At 36.7% G+C, this 22,956-nt stretch overlaps 1 protein-coding gene across 2 annotated transcripts in view; it reads left to right on the plus strand.

Moving 5' to 3' along the window:
- Positions 1–9,365: 9,365 nt before the first annotated feature.
- Positions 9,366–22,956, plus strand: part of LOC128999373 (FAD-dependent oxidoreductase domain-containing protein 1-like) — a 41,491-nt gene continuing 27,900 nt past the window's right edge. Inside the window, exons 1-4 of one of the 2 annotated variants that reach the window (XM_054425842.1) lie at positions 9,366–10,089; positions 11,461–11,690; positions 20,908–21,021; positions 22,080–22,242. In XM_054425842.1, coding sequence (XP_054281817.1) covers positions 9,661–10,089; positions 11,461–11,690; positions 20,908–21,021; positions 22,080–22,242 — 936 coding nt within the window. In that variant the 5' untranslated portion in view covers positions 9,366–9,660. The remainder of the gene's footprint in view (positions 10,090–11,460; positions 11,691–20,907; positions 21,022–22,079; positions 22,243–22,956) is intronic. The other variant, XM_054425843.1, reaches the window with a different exon arrangement.

A 22,956-nucleotide genomic window follows, 5' to 3' on the forward strand; every position in this document is an offset into this window, starting at 1 on the left:
AAAGGGCCAAAATACCTCAAAATAAATAATTGATACAGTAAAAATACTCTTTTAACCGCCTCTGTTAAATCAAAACCCTGGTAAACAAAATCCAAGATCAAAGTTCAAATTAATTAGAGAAATAAAAAAGCTACACAACAGGATTTGTCCGACGTTACACAGGTAGTTGGCCCGCTTTGCCAACCTCGTGTGATGGAGCAGAGGACAACACGGATCATACCAGGATAGAGATAGAAGTGTATAAAACAAACTGTTAATTATTTTAAGAAATATATTTTTGTAACTAAGTTGTTGATGTATCATGTAAGAGATAACAGGAGATACATGTACAATTTAAGTTAATTTACAATGAAGTTGTTAATAATAACTAAAAAAAACTTAATTACAGTAAAACCTCACTCACTCGACACCCGGTGATTCGACAGTCTGTGTAACTCGACTGTCAACAGCACATCTAGCTGGCTTTGTCTTACTAGTGAAATGAAATGAAAAATGTCTTTATTTAAGAGGTGAAGTTAGGACTAGCAAGTCCTCTCTAGCACTTAACCTCTAAAACATAAATAAAGTATCCACTACATAAATAAAATTAATAATCTAAAGTACCATATTATAACATGATGAAATTAAATTTACTAACCCTTAAAAGTCCATTCACACAAGCCGCCAACAACCCGCCACACCATCCCCATAAACTCACTCATGTCTGCTGCTCAAAATAATCGATTTTATCTCTGCCCAAACCTTGCACAGTTCTCTATAGATTTTATATAGTCAGGAAGAAAATTCCACATTCGAATTGCAGATACTAAGAAAGATTATTGATTGAAAAATGCTGTGTGTGTAGATAAAAGAAGATAGCCTCTACAAGTGGAACAAGTGCTGATGTCAGAAATAAAATGGAAGTATTACAGTAGAGTCCGGCAAACTCGGCACTGGATAACCCGGCAGTCTGGATAACTCGGCCATCACCTGGCTCAGAAAATTAACGATTTTTTGAGTCCGAGTTAAACATGGACACAAGCCAGATCAAGTATAATCATTTGCAACTCGTACTAAGGATTTGTTGCACTATATCTGATGACTTAATACTGACTTGTAATATAAATCTAATTGAAATAGGCGGTTAAAAAGCTTAAAAGTTGTATTGCTCTTATTTTTAGCTCTAGTTTTCGATAACGCGGTATTTCACAAACTCGGCACCCTTCCAGTCCACATTACGCCGAGTTTGTGGGACTCTACTGTAGTACATTCAAGTTTTCAAACACGGCTGAAGATTGTTTACTCAATATGTAAAAATACTCATGCAAGTAATGAATTAATATGTAAAAAAATTTATCTGTTAGCCTATTTCATCTATTAAAACCCATGAAAAATGTAAATGTTCTGGATAACTCGACAACCCCCAAACTTGACAACCTCTAAGCAGGGCCGCGCTAAGGGTCAGTGGCGCCCTGGGCAAACCCAAAAGCATAGCGCCCCCTTATATATATATATATATGAGCGAAGGGGGGTTGACTCATCAGTTCGCCGAAATTCACTGCAGGTGGATTGGGCGTTGGGGTGAGTGCAATGAATGCCTCTTGCCCTGCGCCAATAGCTTAATGCACTACGCAGTGATTTGATTACTGTTCAGTACAGTAGGCCTACAGTGTGCAGTTCATTGTATTACACATGTATTGAACGAGATTCCACTAAGGAGTATGTTTTTTCCATGGTTCTACTATAGGCCTATGCATATATATATATATTTATACATTAGCGTGTTTTTTTTACCAGTTTTGTTTCGGGAGGGAGTTTTCAATTCCGTATCAATGGAAATACTGGTTAATACATGTCATTTTCTTTAAAACTGCTTCCTGAGTTTGTTTTCTTTGAGCCAACCGAATGCGGCTCTCGGCTGCACTAGGTTTTTTATGCATTTTTCACTGTTTATAGGCCTACTTACTTGTATCAACACTACTCTCTTTATTTATTACTGGTTCACTAACTGCAGTGTGAGTGTCAACACTGACTAGTGACTGTCACAGTTTAGGTTGTGTTGTGACTGATTTGAGTACTGTGCAGCAGGCACAACACGAACACAACCTACTGACTACTGAGGGAGGAGTACAGTACTGAACTGGACTACTGTAGTACTGGACTGCACTGGACTGACTGGCCAATGACTGGAGCCACACGGTAGTTGGTAGTTGTGACTTGTGGGGATGGGGGTGGGACTGTGAGGGAGAGGAGGGGCACGTCAACCGTAGGCCTCTAGACTACAGCTGGCCTACATGCTATTCCCGTAATTTTCTGACGTCACCCAAATTGCAAACAAAATCAGCTGATGTAGGCCTATTGTCATACAAGTATATATTTGTTTTGATTTGATTGTTATTGTTTTACAATTTTTCTAAATGGTAAAATGGTGTTTGCAATCTGAGTGACGTCAGCATATGATGGGAATAGCACACCTATGTATTTTCCTTCCACCATGCAGGCCTCCCATGGGCCTCCCTGCCTCTGATAGTATAGTAAGTGCGCCCGGTTCACACTGCTGGCTGCCTTTCCCTGATTACACGAGGTATAACCTGAAGGTCGAGTATTTTCAATTTTGTTGTATTTATTTACTTTTGCAATAAGGAAAAATCACTTAACTAGAAGTTGAAATCACCCATCTTATTTTTGAAATCCCGGCTGATGAAACCCTATTTTTCTTAGTGCGGGCGGTGGTTCAGGGCGCCCCCCAACCACCGGCGCCCCTGGGCATATGCCCAGTCTGCCCGTTTATAAAAGTGGGCCTGCCTCTAAGTTCACAAATTGTCGAGTTAGTGATGTTTTACTCTAAGATTTCAAGGTTAAAATAACAACAGACTGCTTACCGTTATAGAAGTCTGCATGGACAGTTTTCTCATTAGCAGCTAAATCAACCAACAAACTGGTGGGCCCCCCAGCCTAAAACAAGGTAAAGATTGTATGTAAAAACATGACAGAAAGATACAAATCCCTCTTCACCTTAATATATATATATATATATATATATTTTTAATAGGTTGGCGGCCTCTTTTAACCTTGCATTTGCCCGTCCACATAGACTACAGATCTGTGCGTGGAACGTATCCAGCAAAGCAAGGGGTGAGCCGGTACAGTACGAAGGTGAACTCTACTGATATATTTTAGTGGCAGTGACCAGCATCCGAACCCACGACATCACTGCCTTGGTCCTTAGTCCGTGACGCTACCAACTAAGCCACCGACTCACCATATTTGGCCACCAACATAGCCTTCAGAGGCCTGTGCTTGGGGACGTTTGTAGAGCAAAGCAAGGGGCAAGCCGGGACAGTGCAGGAAGGAAGTGTAGGGATAAAGCAATGGCATCAGGGCACTAACCAAAGTCAGAGCCATTGGTGCAAACAGATTAGAAAATCAATAGGTCTATCTCAGACTGACAATGAAATTTAGAAAATTTGCTAAAAACTAATTTTAATAAAAAAAAACTTCCTTATTAAATGGCGACCATACAGTAGGTATTTTAAGCCAAGTATGAATGGAGATGAGTGAAGGATGAGTGGTGTGATCTTGTAGTCTTGTTAGTGACTAAGGCCGACACATACCTTAGACATAGCTGTTAATTGATAGCCCATACAGCTAATGGCATATAAGGGACCTACAGTTTATTGTGGAATTTGAACAACATTTTTGCCTTGGAATATATGAATTAATTGGTCTAATTATCAGGATAGTACTACGGATAGTCGTACTAGGCCTACTCACTTGTGCGGACGATAATCCACACCAGGGAGTATCGCATCCACAGTGCATGCCTATAAATATCCACAATTTGTGACCTCCTAGTAGCTGAATTACAGGACGACGCCACCCGTACCAGTCCTGAATTAGGTCATTTAAGTTAACTATTTTAGCATAGCATTATAGCTAAGTTCAAATAGCTAGGCCTAAGTTATTTTTAAATTTAACAAGATACATCAAAAAGGTCACTCAGAATACATGATATAGGCTATAAGCTGGCCCGACAGACGTCGTCCTGTCCTAATGTGGTTTTATGTCAAATGCTCGTTCATTTTCAAGATGAGCTCGTTCGCATCGCTCATTTACGTCCTGGTTGAAGTTTGTTTGCTACGCTTATTTGCCTTCTGGTTGGAGCTCGTTCGCTGCGCTCACTTGCTTCAGGTTTAGCTCGTTGGCTGCGCTCACTTGCTTCAGGTTTAGCTCGTTCACTGCGCTAACTCGCCTCCAGGAACAGACGTCGTCCTGTCCTAATGTGGTTTTATGTCCAATGCTCGTTCATTTTCAAGATGAGCTCGTTCGCATCGCTCAATCACGTCCTGGTTGAAGTTTGTTTGCTACGCTTATTTGCCTTCTGGTTGGAGCTCGTTCGCTGCGCTCACTTGCTTCACGTTTAGCTCCTTCGCTGCGCTCACTTGCTTCAGGTTTAGCTCGTTGGCTGCGCTCACTTGCTTCAGGTTTAGCTCGTTGGCTGCGCTCACTTGCTTCAGGTTTAGCTCGTTGGCTGCGCTCACTTGCTTCAGGTTTAGCTCGTTTGCTACGCTAACTCGCCTCCAGGAATAAGTTCGTTCGCTACGCTCACTCACCTTTTGGTTGCAAATTAGCTGTTGTCATAAATTTAAAAAAATAATAGTGCTGCAACCTTTTAGTAAACCTATTAACTTTGTAATGCTATTAAACATCACATAATCAAATTGTTTAGTTGAACCAGCTGTTAAGATTCTTTAATTCCATTTAAATATAAGTACTCATAAGGTTAACATGGGAAACTCCAGAGCCCCTGGGGCGGAGCCCTTTTGACGGATCTGCACCAAACTTCACACAAACCATCCTTGAATAATGCTTAATAATGCCTGAAAGTTTCATTACAATCTGTTGAGCGGTTTTGGAGTCCATAACGTTTAAATATATATAGGCCCTATATACAAACTTTCTCTTTTATAGATAGGAAAGATAATATATAATATGTATATCCATGAACGTGATAAGTTACTTTGAGTAATTTTTGTCCGATTTTAATGAAATTTGGCTTGGAGGTAACTTGAATGAGTTTGCGAACCAGCATGATTAGACCATGGGAACAGGGTTTTACAGAAAGTTTTATGGGGAAAAAATTTGTTTTTCTCATGTTTGACCCTTGGAACACAAATTGGAACCAAAAATTGGAAGTTTTCCAATTTTTCTTCAGACCTAAAGAGCTAAAAAAAACAAACAAATATTTAGCATATAAAAGTGTTTTTACGGGTAACTTAAGTTATTGGTAACTTGACGGAGAAAATTCAGACAATTGTAAATTTAAAATTCCCATGATAATATTGTAAAATGTTGTAGGCCTAAGTATTAGTAAGGTTAGCTTGTTTATGAATACATTTCGATCAAACTTGGCAAATTTATTTATTTTAGCCTATAGGTTACTAAGTTTATAAGCTTTTCCTTGTAGCAGCAAACCTAGGTACTCGTTAAACTTAATGTTATTTGAATAGTTTAAATTGAAAATCAATTCAGTCAAATGGAAATTCACTTAACACTATTCGTGCTGTCGACATGTTTGAACATAAAAGTTGCATTTATTTCAATGTTAAGCAATTGCGGGAATTCCCGTCATCAGCACCCAACGTGTTAATGGAAATTCTATATGAATCTTTTTACTCAGTCGGCAGGTTTGCTGGGGTAGGCCTACACTTCCATATCTGTTGGCACAAACAACCGAATGAGTAATATTGATTATTCAATTGTTTAATTTGATATATCATTTGGTTAGTTAGGTTAGGTTAACATTACCTAACTAACCAAACGATCGATATTTTCATTCGGTTGTTTGTGCCAACAGATATAGAAATGTACCAGTTTGCTGCAGTGTGGATATGGGTACAGTTTCTTAACTGGGTTAAACTTTATTTGTATCTTTAAGTTTGCAAACTTTAAAAACTTACATCTTCTAAGTCCATTCCAAACCCAGCACCTTCCGGAAACATTTCATCTGCAACGATTGCTGTGATAGGTTTCATCTTGGGTTCAACGACAGAAAGCCAAGGTGATGATTCCACTTTGGCAAATTAAATTACTAAAATACTAAGGAACTTCAAGCAAAGAAAGCAAATTAACAAGTGATATGATGCTAAATAGTATACTCGTTTTCCCGTGGATTGGATAATAAACAAAAGATTTTTACTGTTTAGGTTATTGGGTTCTGTCTCTGTAAACAAAACAACACAACACAAACACTGAACTGACTGACTGACTGACTGACTGTGTGTGAGTGTGGAATGGAATGGGCACACGGGAGGGACTAAGGCTAAAGGTGTAGTGACGTCATATCTCTAGTGGCTAATGTCTTCTCTTGAGGCGACACGATTACCATAAGGAAACGTTATGATTTCAGCAGCGTTTGTGGCATAGTTAGTAGCGATGCGGATTTGGTGTTCTGGAGGTCCCGGGTTCGAATCCCGCTGGCAGCATTAACTTTTTGTCAACAATTTTTTCATGTCAGCAAGTTTGGTTGGTTAGGTTAGGTTATGACAGTTTAATTTTATAATACTAAATTTTAAAATTAATTTTACAATTAATTTAAAATTATAAGTAATCATTAATTAGATTTTTATCTTATATAGTTTTTATATTATTAGCAAGTCTGGTTGGTTAGGTTATGTTATGACAGTTTAACTTTAAAAAATAAAAATTAATTTTATAATTTTAAAACAGTATTTTATGATTAAAAAGTTAATTTTATAACTAAAAATAAAAAAAAATAATTTTTTTCAACTTAGCAGTTCTAGCGGCGAACGCTGACACTACAAGATATGTTAGCCTTAGTCCCTCCCGTGTGTCCCACCGAGTGTGAGTGTGACTAGACTGACTGACTAGCGGAGCGGAAAGCCCCCTGCAGACGGGGACAGTAGTGGCGTCCAGTAGACCTAGCCATTAATGGCTGCCAGTAATTGTCCGCCTACTGTCTACGTGTGATGAGGTACTGGACGCTTCAACGGCCAGTAGCTACTGGCCGCCAGTAAAGACAAAATAGTTTGAGTTTACTGGCCGCTCAGAGGACAGTAGTGTGGTCACGTGACCTACTGACAGCCATTTTTCCTAACCTTAAATGTTCTAGTCGCAATTAGAGCACTGAGGAAACTGTTGTCGGTCCGTGATTTCCGTAACGAAATGTACAATCTAGGCCTATTATTTTAACCTATAACTTATAGACGCTGGACACATTCATTTAACTAAAGCCCCCCACACACTACCAGACCAGACCTCCAGACCAGACCGTCTGGCTGCAACCAGACCGTCTTGGACGGCTCTACACACTCCCAGACCAGACGGTCTAACATTCGTAATTGAGAGACCGTGGTGAGAACTCCAACAAATGGATGAAGACTGTCAAGATGGTCGGCCGTCTGACAGACAGCGCTACACACTCACAGACCAGACAAAAATAGTGGTGGGGGAACCTCAGACCGTCTGTGGTCTGAGGGTTCAACCACAGCCCCACACACGATAAGACAAGTGCCAGACGCCAGACCAGACGGTCTGGTCTGGAGGTCTGGTCTGGTAGTGTGTGGGGGGCTTTACTATCAGACATGAAACATGAAATTGTGTTTGCTGGTACTCGAAAAAATATTGCGAGTGATTGATAGGAATCACCATTGGCTAAAAATCGGACTATGGGAACGGGGGTTTATGGGGGGTGTTTTATGGGGTAAAAATAGGGGTTTCCCATTTTTGACCCTAAAAACAAAAATTTCACAATTTCTTTTCTCACCATTTTGTATAGCTTAAAAAACAAATAATTAAGCATATTGAAGCGTTATTGTGTGCCTAATGGTTACGGAGAAAATTCCAAAAAAATGTAAATTTAAATTTCCCATGTTATTTTTATGGAGAATAATTCAACTGTTGTAGTTTGCTTGTTTATGAACATATTTTGATTGAATTTGGAAAATACATTCATTTCTTACTAAACTATTAACATTTTACAACAAAAACACTTTTTTACCCTCCCTGTTGCAGCAAACCTAAGTACTCGTTAAACTAATTCTATTTAAATAGGGAATAAATGTGATATTTTTAAGGAGGCATTTTAGTGTAAATCAAATCAGGATAATAGAAAATTTGCTTAGTCTGCAGTTTTGCAGTGGCGGGTGTATTTACTATATCTTCCAATTCTTCACTCAAAACATTAATTACTTCATCGACAACTTCTTCAACAACTTCATCTACTGCATTTTCGTATTCCAAGTCAAATTCATCCATTTTGATACTGTGGTGTCACACTGGCCGCCACTAAAACAGTTTCTGTGGCAGCCAGTACTGTCCCCGTGTGTAGGGCTACTGTCTTGACAGTACAGTGGCCGCCACTTGTGGACGCCAGTACTGGACGCCACTACTGTCCCCGTCTGCAGGGGGCTGAAGATTGATGGAGATGGATTGGATGGAGTTGGAGTGGAGACGAAAGACAAACAAGAAAATAGAAAGTTTTACATGTAAACAAGGGCACACTCAGGTGTTTTATCTATGCAGCTTCATAGTAAATAATAAAATGTTACATTGTACCATGATTGTACATACTTCAAATTAGACCAGAAAAAGTGTGAGTCCAAATAAAATTATTGACGTGAAGAGAACAAAATTTAAAGCTTTTTGATTGATGATAATATCAATAAAATATTATCAATCAATCATTGAGATGGGGACGCCACCCATGGGGGTTTTCTTCCACCGAGGGTGACCATGGATCTAACAAGGTCGCCACCTAGGTGCGAATTTTAACCCAAATGTTAGTGAAGGAAGGACGAGTGTAGAATGGTGTTAGATGATCTGTGTAGCTTTGCTACTACTGTAACTAATATCAGCATTTGTACATAGCCTTATTGAAAATTATTATCCATGATACATTAAGAGGTTATATTGCAAACATCAAAATTAATCAGTCTTAAAGCAGCTGTTATGAGCTGTTATAATCCTTAAATATTTTAAGTGTATATTTTTTCTGTGTCATTGGCAACCTTTTTTTTAAGGCAGACGTGTCTATTTTTATAAATAAATATTGCATGGTATTTACTTATTGTTTCACATATTCTAGAACAGATTGTAAGTAAACAAACAAAATTAATAATAAAAGCCAGGGTAATTAATTTATTTATAGCTAGAACAGCTGGGTCCAGTTTTTAACCATTCACAGGACATAAACATATCTCAAGATCGGTAATATGTTCAGACATGATTAAATAATAGGTTTGCATGTATTACACAATCAATACATACATTTGCAATATATTTTGGTGTTGGTTGTGTGGCCAATCTGACTAGCAGACGATGCGTGATGCCTGCGTCTTGCCTTGCGTCGTCTGTCTTGATGTCCATTGTCCATGTTGATGTTATCTTACACTACGTGCTTTGTGGACTATCTCTCTCACAAAATTCATTCCAATTAATTATTGTACAAGTATCCTAAGATCGGCGTCAGACCATTAAGTGCTAATATTATCTTATCAAAATGTGATGACCTTCTCCCCTTAAATTTTGTAAAGCAGTGGCTATTATTTTCAGAGTCCTAACCTCACTGTTAATACATCAGTGTAATTTATTATAAATGTTTAAAAACTAATAAGTTTTGATTCCTTAAGTTGTGACTTTATATTTTAGTTTCATTTAAGAATGTCGCATCTTGCGATAGAGCTTTCCAAAATTGGTAGATGTTATAGTTTACTTCTCAGAAATAGGGCTATCTCAAAATATAAACTTAAAAATAGAACAACTATTAATTCACATCTTGAAAATAGACTTGTAGTGAATTTCTATAGTTCTAAACCACCTGATGATGAAGACAACCCAATAAAGAGGGCTTTTAGGGTGTTGAAAGGTGACTTAAAGTATACATTAGATTTGGTTGACGGTAATCTCAGAGAAGAAGATTTAGGAAGAAGAAATTTGATTCCAAATCACTGTGATGTTTTAATTGTTGGGGGAGGTGTTATAGGCTCTTCAATTGCTTATTGGCTGAAAAAGCGAGCACTTAATGGTCTGAGCGTCATCGTGTTAGAGAAAGATCCATCGGTAATAAATTTTAATGCTAGTGATAATGAGGTATGATTAAATTAATATAAGTTACATATGTAGCCTACATTTACTTTGTTTTAATGTGTCACGGGTACCTGTGACGATTTTATTTTGTAATGTTAATGTTGAATTCATAATTTACCAAGCTGAGAATTTGGTCTGTATACTTCAAATTTAGCAGAAGCTTTGACTACTGTATTGATAACACCAGACATTCCATCCTCATGTTAAAGTTGTCACCAGTTTCCTAACCAAAATCGTAGTAGTTTAATATGAGCTGCTGACAGATTGACCTGAATCAAAATTACTAGATTTAGTTTGACTAGGCCTACATGAACTATTTTACCAAGTAAAACTAATAGAATGACTTTTAGGGCCTACTAACTTATATTGTGAGCTACAGCAACTTTTATGACCTATAAACTTGTCAGAAAAAAGATAAAAAAATAAATAAGGAAGAAAACATAATTTTAGACAATAGGTAGTACATTTTGTAACTGATGTATTGCGTAAACATTGGGAGAAAGGGAGGCAAAAAGCACACAAAATTGGGTTTTTGAACGTTGGAATTTTATTTCCAAAGTAGTGAAGCCATACTTTATTAATGTCTAAAGACACTCACGCCAATCCAGTGAACACAATAAAACATTTTTAATCTTGATTGGTACTCTAGTTTTCTTGGAGTAGGTCGCATAAATTGGAACTTTGGCGTCACAGACACAATGACAAACAAACGAACAGACGGTGCAGAAATTGAGATAAGACTCGTTTTGGCTTTCTTAGGGTATAAAACGTAAAACTAACCAAAAACTTCATGATTCTACGCAACGTAGGTAAAGACAAAACTATAATTTTATTTAAATAGATTTTTAGCATTACAGCGTACAATAGCTGCAGTTGACTTCAAATTATTCTTCCTTCAGTTACCTAACAATGTACATGTTATCTCACTGATTTGAGAAAGCAAAGTGGCCAATTCATCAGTGACAATGTCAACATTGTCTCACTCTAATTACTTTGTCTCACTCCGGATTTGCAACGTGAAGGCACGAAATAGTGAGCGAGTAACATGCAGACAAGGTCGTATGCACACAAAATACGTTGGCAGTACTGGCTGTAAATCCGCTGGTCAGCTGTTGTACTGTTGTATTTATTTGTCACTTCACATTAAATGTCACATTAAAAGTTCACTTCTGTGTAAAAATATGTTACGTTTCTTTACCAATTTATTTGTTTTATGGTAACTGTAGGAAAAATATAATGTGCAACTCGAGTGCAAAGTGCAATTGCTCACTAGTTGCACAAATAACTATAAACCACCATATAACAGCTGTTTAAAATGTCTTAATCTTAGAAGTTTCATATAAAATCTTTGTTTATCTAAATAATTTTTTACAGTATGCACACTGTTCGACTGTATTGTCATGTGGGGGTGTGCGGCAGCAGTTTTCATTGCCTGAGAACATCGAAATGTCTATGTTTGGAGCAGACTTTCTTCGCAACATCAAAGAATATCTTGGAATTGAAGGCCAGGACGCACCTGATGTACAGTTTACACCGCAAGGCTATTTATTTCTTGCAACGCAAAAAGGTGCCCACATACTTGAAGAAAATTCAAAAATTCAAAAGTAAGTACCCTCAGGGCTTAATTTCTAATTTGAGAAGTACCGGAGCCATGACTTACCGGGGGGTCTGGGGGGTATGGAATCCCCCCAGGGAAAGAGGGGGGTCCGGGGGATTTTTGTAAAAATTGCTCTTGAATTGGTGCATTTTAAACACATTTGAGCATGGTTAAGAATGCACATATACAGCATTATATTATATACAAAATAGTAATATAACAGGTGTAAAAATTAAAGAAGTTTGCCAGCAACTAAGCAGAAGCACTTAAGTATGCGCAGTGTATCCACACGACCAAAACGATAATCCCGCTAACTGGGTTGAAAAATGCCATTCCATGCAGTTTTTATAATGAAAACTGTCGTTGTATTTCGCATGCAGTTTTTGTTATTTTGTTTGTTTCTTCTGAGAGTTAAATTTTACATAGGCCTATATTACACATCCACTCCACTGTTCCAATCCAATCCAATCCAATCACGCAGCACGCAGTCAGTGGACTGAGATCATCGATCTGAACAAACAGAGACTCAGTCAGTGGCAGTCGGCTCGGCACCTGGTCGGCACTCGGCGGACGGCACTGTCGGCAGACTGGCTTACAAGTAGGAACACCGTTCCCTGTTGTATAATAAACTTTGAATACATTGCCCTGCCCTGAAGTAAAGATTCGGTATTTGACACGATTTTTACAAAGAATTGAAAACATAAGTCAAAAATTGAAAAATAAAAATGCTATTTACAGCTAATTAAGACCGAGTCCAAAATAAATTATCGATCCAGATAACAGGAGCTTCGCTCCAGTGTCCTGAGAAGTTGCTCCGGCTGAAATTTAGCCCTGAGTACCCTATAACGTTCAAGTAATTTAATTATAAGATTATTTTTTTAGTTTCAACAAATAAATCGTTCAGTACAATGTTGTGTCATTGAAATTTAAAATTAATTAAGAAGGAACATTAGCCTCCAAGCCTGTCAAACATAAATGTGTACAAGCGTAGCCTCCAAGGCACCTTGCATTGGTGTTTGGTACCGTCTCAGTGGCCAGCCTATTGCCATGGTAATAACAAACATGTAAACATAAACATTGCACAGCATTATAAACTAGTGCAACAGCTGCTTTGGTTTGTCAGGACAGTGGGGTTGCGACTCATGTCTCGTCGCAGCATTGCATTAGAGTGATGTTATGGTACAGTTTATTTTTGTTTCGGCTACCCTCTTGCTTTACATGATAAATGCATGCACAAGCCAGTAATTAATGGGAATGTTGCTGGAAGTCAACAGTCCCGGAAGATCAAATAATTTATACCTGTGCCGCTAGGTCAAAAACTACAATGTTTGCAGTGTCTGTAGATCAAAAGTCCCAGTAAGTCAAATAATACAGTCCGAGCTAAAAACGTGGTCTATGTTAAAGCAATTGACTTATTGGGAATTTGACCTAATGCAACAGCAGTTTTAATATAACGAAATACGGTAAAATACAAGTTCAGTTTCGCTGAGTCAACAGTGCCGGAAGATCAAAAGCAATAAAAGTGAACGTCGATTCAGTGTAAACTAGACCTCCTGCAACGCTTACTACACCAACAAAACTCGCTTTTAGTTACTTCGTGTTTTGTCATAATTAGAATAGAGCTAAAATTATCCTATTTGGTACATAGCTTATCTATTAATGCTTCTTGCCAACTGTTTGGTCAACACTGTAAATAGGTATAGCCTTTCGTCAAAATTTGTGGCATGAAATACACGCAAGGACGATCTGAAAATTTCTGGTTATTATATACGTTTGTAAAAGGAGATCCATTTAATTTTAGAACTATTTTATGAGTTATAATGTAGTCTAAACATAAACTGTGTAAATGTATTACACCTCAAAGGGTTGAAACCTGTCCAAACTATCATATATATTATTAAAACGTAAATGGGGTTTTTTCACATTCTGAATCAACCAGTCGACGGATTTTCATTATTTTAGTGTTAAAAAAAAGATAATTTTGAGAACTGGGGAATGTCATAGTCATAATTATAATTAAGGGTCCCAGTTTTTTTAGAAATTAAGTTAGCAGCCGATGCTAACCTTCTAAGCCAGCTTTTAGTACAATATAATTTGCTTAACATAACAGCTGTAAACATTCAGCATTTGTGACACAAATTCAGCATTTGGAAACCAATTTTAAGACATAGTTGACTTATTTATACTATGTGTAATGCTGACCATTGATACATTCAATTCTTAGGTATGAGGATGGCAGATTAATTAAATATGCATAGTAAAATAGTAGGATGTTCAAATTATTTTTTAAAGGAATCTTTGTAATCATCGATTTGTTTTAGTCCCATATAATTTGTTTTAACTAACAGCTGGTTGAATGTAATATTGTTCTATATAACTACTAGCTGAACCCGGCAGTCGTTGTCTTGCCTTTGACTATTTATAATTTAAGTACCGTTACGTTTAATTTTCAAGATGATCTCGTTCGCATGGCTCAATCACGTCCTGGTTGACGTTCGTTCGCTACGCTCACTCACCTTTAGGTTGGAGCTCGTTCGCTACGCTCACTCACCTTTTGGTTGCAAATTAGCAGCTGTTGTCATAAATGTAAAAGAAATAATAGTGCTGCACCCTGTTGGTAATCCATGTAACTTTAATGCTATTGAACATCGTAGAACAGAACCAACTTGTTTAATTGAAACAGCTGTTAAGATTCATTAATTCCATTTCTCATAAGGTTAACATGGGAAACTCCAGAGCCACTGGGGCGGAGCCCTTTTGACGGATCAGCACCAAACTTCACACAAACCTTCCTTGAATAATGCTTAATAATGCCTGAAAGTTTCATTACAATCTGTCGAGCGGTGTCCGAGTTTATCCCTGCCAAACAAATGTATATACAAACATCCTCTTTTATACTTATAGAAGATTAGGTTTTTGGCGAATTTCCCATATAGGGAATAAGCTATTACCGTTGTACTTATGGTAACACCTGGACCTGGAACCGATTTAATTTTTCGTGTTGAGGTCCCTAGAGGCCAAAAACACCATCCGTTCAAATACATATATACAGGGTGATCAACTCAAGGAGGCCACCATTGGGAAATCGGAAACTGTAAGAATTAGAGAAAACATTAAATGGGGGACATTCCTTTATTTTTTGTGGAAGTTAAAAATAAGATTTTAGTTTTTATCATGTTTTCGGATAGAATATGCAATTTAAAAACTTTTTTAACCTTGACACTTTTTCGATAAACCCACTCGTTTAGGAGTACAGCCTATGGAAAAATTACTTCCGGTGTACATTTTACATCATGTAGCTCCTAAACGAGTAAGTTTAGAGCAAATTGCAAGAAGTAAATTAGTCTTAGAATTGCATCTACATTCCTTTAAAGACTATAAAATAAAAAGTTTTCCACTTTTCAAGTTTGCCGCCATTTTAAAAATATAATTCATATTTTAATGAATTTTATGGTCTTTTTGGAATGTGGATGCAATTGTAAGACTTTTTACTCTTCGCATTTTTGCTATAAACTTACTTTTTTAGGAGCTACATGATGAAATATGTACACCGGAAGTCATTTTTCCATAGGCTGTAACTCCTAAACGAGTGGGTTTATCGAAAAATTTCAAGGATAAAAAAGTTTTTAAATTGCATATTCTATCCGAAAACATGATAAAATATAGGGTGTTCGATAAGAAATTTCAAATTTGGCCGCCATTTTGGAAAATGGTGGCTGAATTTCAAAAAACTAAAATCATATTTTTAACTGCCACAAAAAATAAAGGTATGTTTCCATTCTTTAAGTTTTCTTTAATTCTTACCGTTTCTGATATCCCAATGGTGGCCTCCTCAAGTTGATCACCCTGTATAGCCTATATTTATTTATTTATATATTTTTCCCGGGGGGAACCCCAGGACCCCCTCCTTATAAGGGGGTATTCCATACCCCCCAGGCCCCCGGTGATCCCCCCAAAATATATGTCTAGGACCGCCCTTGTTTTCTTTACCTATAAAACACATGGGATACAGCCTTTCTTCACTGACTGATCACGTAATGCGTGATTTTCTATAAAGTCTTGGAAAAATAAAAGGTAAAATAGATAGAATACAGGTGTACTGTATGTGGTTTACACACAAATATTCATCAAACTGTGTGATATTTTGTTATTGCAATGAACAATTTGGGAGTATCGTATTGTTTAAGTCGATGGAAAATCTCTGTTGATCCTGTTTTACAAGCAAACCAAAAAGATACAGTAGTCACCACTCTATGCGACATATTCTAACCAGAAAATTGTAATCGTATGATTCCATAAGCATTGGTAGGATTGCAAAGTACTACACAAACATTATTTCAAGGGTAATAACAGTCACAATTTCCGCCGACTTCAATAGAGTCAACTAAAATATTATACTAATGGACACACAAGTAATGGAACAACTAATGGAACTCACGATGTACATATAACAGTTCGATATAAGCATTGAGTATACACGTCAGTGGATACGTGTATACCCAATGATATAAGCAACGGTTCTTGCAATTTATTGCTTATTGTTTTTTAGAGTTGTTTTCGGACTAACTCTGTTTTCGGACTAACTCACACTCGTATAAGGATGTCCACGTTTGTCATTGATAATGTAGCCATGTTACATGGTTACACCCGTTGTCACGAATATGTTTACAAGTTTTCCGTCTGTTTTTGAATAGCGATACATTTTTTCACATACCTTAGAACCACCTGATTTCGTGCATTACATGTTCGTCTCAATTTTATTTGCTTTAGTAGGCATTGTTTTGGTTGATGAGGACTTCAATCGGTCCTTTCAATGATTGCTCATGAAATATAGTACTTTGTCCATTAATTTTTATTGTTTGGTAAAATGGATTAAATTATCCAGCAAACCCAAATTGAAATAGTAAATATAGTATTTCAAACAAATCAGTAACATGTTAATTATGTACCATACATTATTTCCTTGAATTGCATAACAGCAATTAGTTGGGCTGATCCTAATATAAATAAATCAATATGTTCTTCATAGGCATAACATGGGTTCATAACATGAGCCGCTGGGGCTGAGCCCAAGGGATTTAAAAAGGTAAGGTTAGTTTGCAAATGTACGTGACACGCTCTTTCTAATGAGACATGAATGGTCAAAATCGCCTAAGAAATGCGGAGGAGTTCAACGGATAAAATTTCGTGTTGGCGTTATACAGTATGGTTGAAAAGTCCTGGATTGGCTATATTTTTTTAACAATATAGATAAAGTAGCAGTGAGACTTGGTATATCAATAATAGCCATAAATATCTACTGTCTTAAGCTATTATCACTTTTTTATCCCATAAGGGGGATGGACCACAAAGACTAAGACAAAATTCTTATATAATTTTAATACTATTTTACCTGTTTTTGAAATGGCAACCATACAAATGTATGCATTTTAAGCCAAGTATGAATGGAGATGAGTGTGTGATGAGTGTTGCCCTGTTAGTGACTAAGGCCGACGCAATCCTTAGATACAGCTGTTAATTAATAGTCCATACAGTCAATTAATAGCAGCAGAGGTCAAGTTTGGTAGGTATCAAATTAAAGGTTTTATTCTAAAAATACATTGCCGCAAACCCAAACTCAAACGATGATGATGATAATAATGTTAATGATGTAGCTAAAACGTATCGTTAGAAATTTAACAGCTGAAAATAAGTGAAATAGAAAAGGTTTTGGTTAAATCCATCAAATTGTAATTGGACACTAGTAAGTACTAGTGCACTTGTTGCTACCTTTCCCCTTCGGTTTCATGTATTCCTCTCAATTAGTTCAAACCTAGGAGGATTAATCATTAATGTTAATTAATGTTAAATCCTCCTAGGTTCAAACCTGAAACACCCAGATCGAAACTCGCCTGTCGTTATTTTAACATCGCCTTATTTTTTTTTACTATATTTTTCAAAAAAGAAAGATTATATTGATTTACTTTGGATTTTAAAAAGTGAACGTTTTATTTTATTAAAGATTTATGGCGATACGTAAATATTGTGGTGTAGTAAAGTATATTATATTGTAGTTAAGTGTTAAATTTTGAAATTTTAGGGTGAATCGAGATGAATCTTTTTTTATAACATGGGTCTCTCCTACCTTAACATACATACCAAGTTTCATAAACATCGGTTGGAAAAGTGCAAAGATAAATATTTTTATGTAAAAAATACAAAATGGTGGAGATCTGGTTAACGAAACGATTTCGGAAAAAATGTTAACCTTGATTTTCTGTTTATTTTGACCCAAGGAATTACTAGGTAAAATATCTCCCCGCTTATTTTTAACACCCTGTTTATGATGTATTCTTATAAGTGAAAAATGTAAGCTGGTAATACAGAAAGATGTTTTATAAATAACTAGCTGTACCCGGGGGCTTTGCCCCGTTTAACTTTATAAGTGAGCTTGTTCGCATGGCTCAATCACGTCCTGGTTGAAGTTCGTTCGCTACGCTCACTCACTTTTAGGTTGGAGCTCGTTCGCTGCGCTCACTTGCCTTCAGGTTAGCTCGTTCGCTACGCTAACTTGCCTCCAGGTTGAAGTTCGTTCGCTACGCTCACTCACCTTTTGGTTGCAAATTAGCTGTTGTCATAAATGTAAAAGAAATAATAGTGCTACATCCTGTTGGTAATCCTTGTAACTTAAATGCTATTGAACATCATAGAACAGAACCAACTTGTTTAATTGGAACATCTGTTAAGATTCATTAATTCCATTTAAATATGAGTACTCATAAGGTTAACATGGGAAACTCCACAGCCACTGGGGCGGAGCCCGAGAGTCCGATCAGAATAAAAACAGCTTAGTTTTCCTATTTAATGCCTAAAGAATCAGTGTACCAAATTTCAGCCCCCTAGGTAAATGGGAAGTAAGAGAATTAGTGATGAGTGAGTGAGTCAGTCAGTGAGTCAGTGAGGGCTTTGCCTTTTATATTTATAGATATGAATGTACTGGTGATCTGTATATTCATCTTTTTCTTGTTCTTAAAACTGTAAATTATAAGTCCACTCAGCAGTCGCATCGTACGATGTAGTTCTTTCCATGCGTTGCGAAATGCTAAATTTGCCGTCCTCTTCAACCCAAGTTATCTATTGAACCACTGATTGTAAAAAATTCCAAAAAATATATTTTACGCATCACACTTTTGGCTACAACTTTGCCACAGACAAAACCTCTCTAACCTAAAAACAAAAAAAAAATCTCTCATGCTAACTTTTTCATGTTAGAAATCACGATTTAAAACTATTTCACCATACATATCAATTTTTATTAATTAGATCGGTAAATAGTTTAAAAATCCAACAAAATAGTCATCGAGTAGGACTAACCAAGAAGCTCTGTGCCAATTTTCAAAATTTTAGCACAACTTTAAGTACACCAAAACGCGAAATTATTGAAGTCATGCGTCGAGAGGACTATCGTTGTTTTTAACAGATTATACTTTTGACCTTCCGGCACTGTTGACTCAGCGAAACTGAACTTATATTTTATCTTATTTCGTTATATTAAAACTGCTGTTGCATTAGGTCAAATTCCCAATAAGTCAATTGCTTTAACACAGACCACGTTTTTAGCTCGGACTGTACTATTTGACTTACTGGGATTTTTGATCTACAGACACTGCAAACATTGTAGTTTTTGACCTAGCGGCACAGGTATAAATTATTTGACCTTCCGGGACTGTTGACTTTCTGCAACGCGTCCGTAATTAATAGCTATTTACCTTACAAGAGTAGTAAGAGCTTTTTTACATCACGCAGGTGAATGTTGTGCAACGAGCGGAAGCGAGTTGCATAATTTACCGAAGTGATGTAAACACGCTCTTGCATAACGTGTAAGGTACAAGATTTTACCTGACCCGACAATATACAGGAAGTTACGAACAATATTTTTCATTATCCATTTCATTAATCTTCTAACAGTAACGTTCATTTACAAACAAAAGCTAGGTTAGGAAAATTCTTCAAAACATAACAATAAAATTCAAGCGCACAGCTGATTTCTAGCGTTGAACGTCGTTGGCTCCATAGAGGTATATTTTTTAAGTTAAGCACTCAATGTTATTTAAATGGGTTTCATTACATCACCGAGTGAGTTTTTTTTCAACTTTACATCACTCGAGAAGTAACAAAGTTATATACATCACGCTTGGGATAGGGAAGTTTAACATGGCGGGTTAGGTAAATTAAATAACATGTGTTGAACTCACCCTATGAGTTGAACTTTTTGACTGTTTCGTTCACCTTAGTAAAAAAAAAAATGTTTATCAAAATATATATATAGGCCTAATCTTTTAAAAGACCACGTTTTTAAAAAGATTTTTTACACACTATTTTTTTTCTACTTTTAGCGACATTACGAACATTAGGGACATTACGGTATATTTTAGGATATCCTCTGGATTTTGTACTCGTCCCGGGATTTTGCGGGATATCCTGAGGCTAGCATACATATCCCGAGACATTCTCAGGACATATGGGACTACTATGGGATGTCTCTAGGATAAAGTGTGCTGTCTGGGGTACCTCTTAACCTCTGCTATTTGAACAAACTGTCAAATTTAAGTATTTACAGCTGACTCCAATTGATATATTATTTATTCTTCCAAAATGTAAACATTTAAATTTTAGAAGCCTATAGGGCACAAGGGAAATATAAAAATTAAACGATTTAATATTGTATTGTCAGTGACGTAGCCAGGATTACAAAATAGGGGGGGTCGACCGACCAGGGGGTCAGGTAAAAGGGAGGTGGGGGAGAATTTGTTTAAAATATAGGCCCAAAAATGGTCTTTTTTTTAGCTCTCTTGGCGTTGAAAATAATCAACCCCAATGTCAATAGACCTACAATATAATTATATAATTTTACATTTAATTTAACAAAAAAATATTATATTTAAGACCGGAGGGGGGGGGGTCCCCGGCCCCCAGGACCCCCCCCCCCTGGCTACGCCACTGGTATTGTCATCCATTTGTGAGCTATGTTTCAAGTTTCTCTAGCTCATCGTGAAGTTAGTTTAAAATTTGTACAGACAAGAAAGCGAGCTAAAACGTGTTAATAAGTTTGCATGATAAATGCTATTAAAGGTAGGCCTATCTAAGGTTACTTTCCCTTCTTGAGATAAACTGTTACATGTTTCAATGCTTGCTACAGTTTGTATTACTACAGTGACAGAATTTGACACTATTTGATTGTACAGATCTTTGGGTGCCAAGGTGGAGCTTTTGAGTCAAAAAGTGCTGCAAAAAAGATTTCCTTGGATGAACACTGAAGACGTGGCTTTAGGCTGCCATGGTTTGGAAAATGAAGGATGGTAAGTACGATCAGCTTTGCTTGGTTGTGTACTTAAAGACAATTTGGTATTTGAGTTTAGATGTTGTGTAATTAATTTATTCAGACGTGCATTATTTTCTGTAACTATTTTGCATTGTCTCATTTGGTATCGATATCTTTGCTCAGTGGATAATCAGTATCTGTAACATTTCACTAACTCTCGTCACAGTAGACCTGCTGACTACGCAAATTCACTTAAATGAACTTGTACTAAATATTTTTAATATTTAACTATAGCTACTTTTAGCGAATTTCCCTATAGGCAAAGCTATTACCGTAGGTGGCACGGTGAGACCTAGGCCCGGGACCGATTTACTTTTTCATTTTGATATATGTGTGTGTCCATGAACATTTTTCACCGATTTTGATGAAATTTGGTTTAAAGGTGTCGCGAACTAGCATGATCAGACCATGGGAACAGGGGGGGGGGGGGGGGTTTATGTGGTAGAAATAGGTTTTTCTCGTTTTTGACCCTCAAAACCCAAATTTCCCAATTTCTCTCTAGACCTTTTTAAAGAGCTTAAGAAACAAATAATTTAGTGTACCTATTAATATGTTTTTTTACAGTTATTGGTAAAGGAGAAAATTCAAAAATTTGTATATTTAAAATACCCATGTTATTATTATAGAGAATATTGTAAAACGTATGCTTGTTTACGGATATATATGTTGATCAAACTCGGCAAATAAATAATTTTTTTTATATATCAATTTTTTACTAAGCTATCAGTATTTTACTAAAAAACACACTTTATTAGTTTCCTTGTAGCAGCAAACCTAGGTACTCGTTATACCTAATGTTATTAAAATACATTTATTTGAAAATCTATTCAGACAAATGGAAATTCGCTTAGTCGGCAGGTTTGGTGCGGCGGGGGTATTTATTTTATTAACTACAATCCAGTCACAATAGATTCAGAAAGCCTTCCGAATTGTTAATAAATTCCACTTCCACAATTTTTATGTCAAAACAAATTTCAGGCCCTGGGGTGTACCTACTACCACAGTCATGTGTTTAACGCCAATGTTATTTTTCAGGTTCGATCCTTGGAGTTTACTCATGGCATTTAAGAAGAAAGCCTTGTTTTTGGGAGCTGATTATTTAAACGCTGAATTGGAGAGTTTTGATTTCAAACAAGAGCCTTTTGTCTTTGTTGACACGGCCCCTGTTGGTGAATATGTTGGACTCAACAAGGCAACTGTGAGTTTTATTTGTATATTGTGTAAATATCTCTACAACACATAATTATAAGTACTTTCTTGATAATTAACCAGTTTGTAAATTACAAGGCAAAACTGTGTTTCGTATTCCACAATAAACTTTAGGTCCCTTAGTTGCCATTGGCTGTATGGGCTATTAATTAACAGTCCTATCTAAGGAACATGTCGACAAACTACAAACTACATCAGTTTTATTCTCCATAAGAATAACATGAGAAGTTTAACATTTTTTGAATTATCTCGGTAACCTTTAGGCATACAACTACGCTTCAATATACAAAATATATTTTTTTAAGCTCTAAAAAATGGTTTGGAAAGAAATTGTTAGATTTTGTGTTTTTAGGGTAAAAAATGGGAAAACCCCTTTTTTCATAGTCTGATGATGCTGGTTTACAAACTCGTTCAAATAAATGTAGGTTTAAACGTTTGTACAAAATTTAATCAAAATTGGATCATATTTGCTTGAGTTATCGCGCTAACAGATATATATATATGAACTGTAACGGAGGGTGTTTTTAGCCTCAGGGGACCTCATAACAAAAAGTAAATCGGTCCCAGGTCTAGGTCTAGGTCCCCCCATCGATGTATAATAACTCCCTGGATTGCACGCTGAGGTTGAAGTAGGGCTCGAAAAACGGTCCGCCGCTTCCTCGCTCTGTCCGCGAGGAGTGGGGATAAAAGGCATGAGTCACCC

Source organism: Macrosteles quadrilineatus, unplaced genomic scaffold (genome assembly GCF_028750875.1).
Source record: "Macrosteles quadrilineatus isolate MER2022 unplaced genomic scaffold, UCM_ALF_1.0 Scaffold_8__2_contigs__length_117827958, whole genome shotgun sequence".
In the NCBI taxonomy this organism is placed as follows: Eukaryota; Metazoa; Arthropoda; class Insecta; order Hemiptera; family Cicadellidae; genus Macrosteles; species Macrosteles quadrilineatus.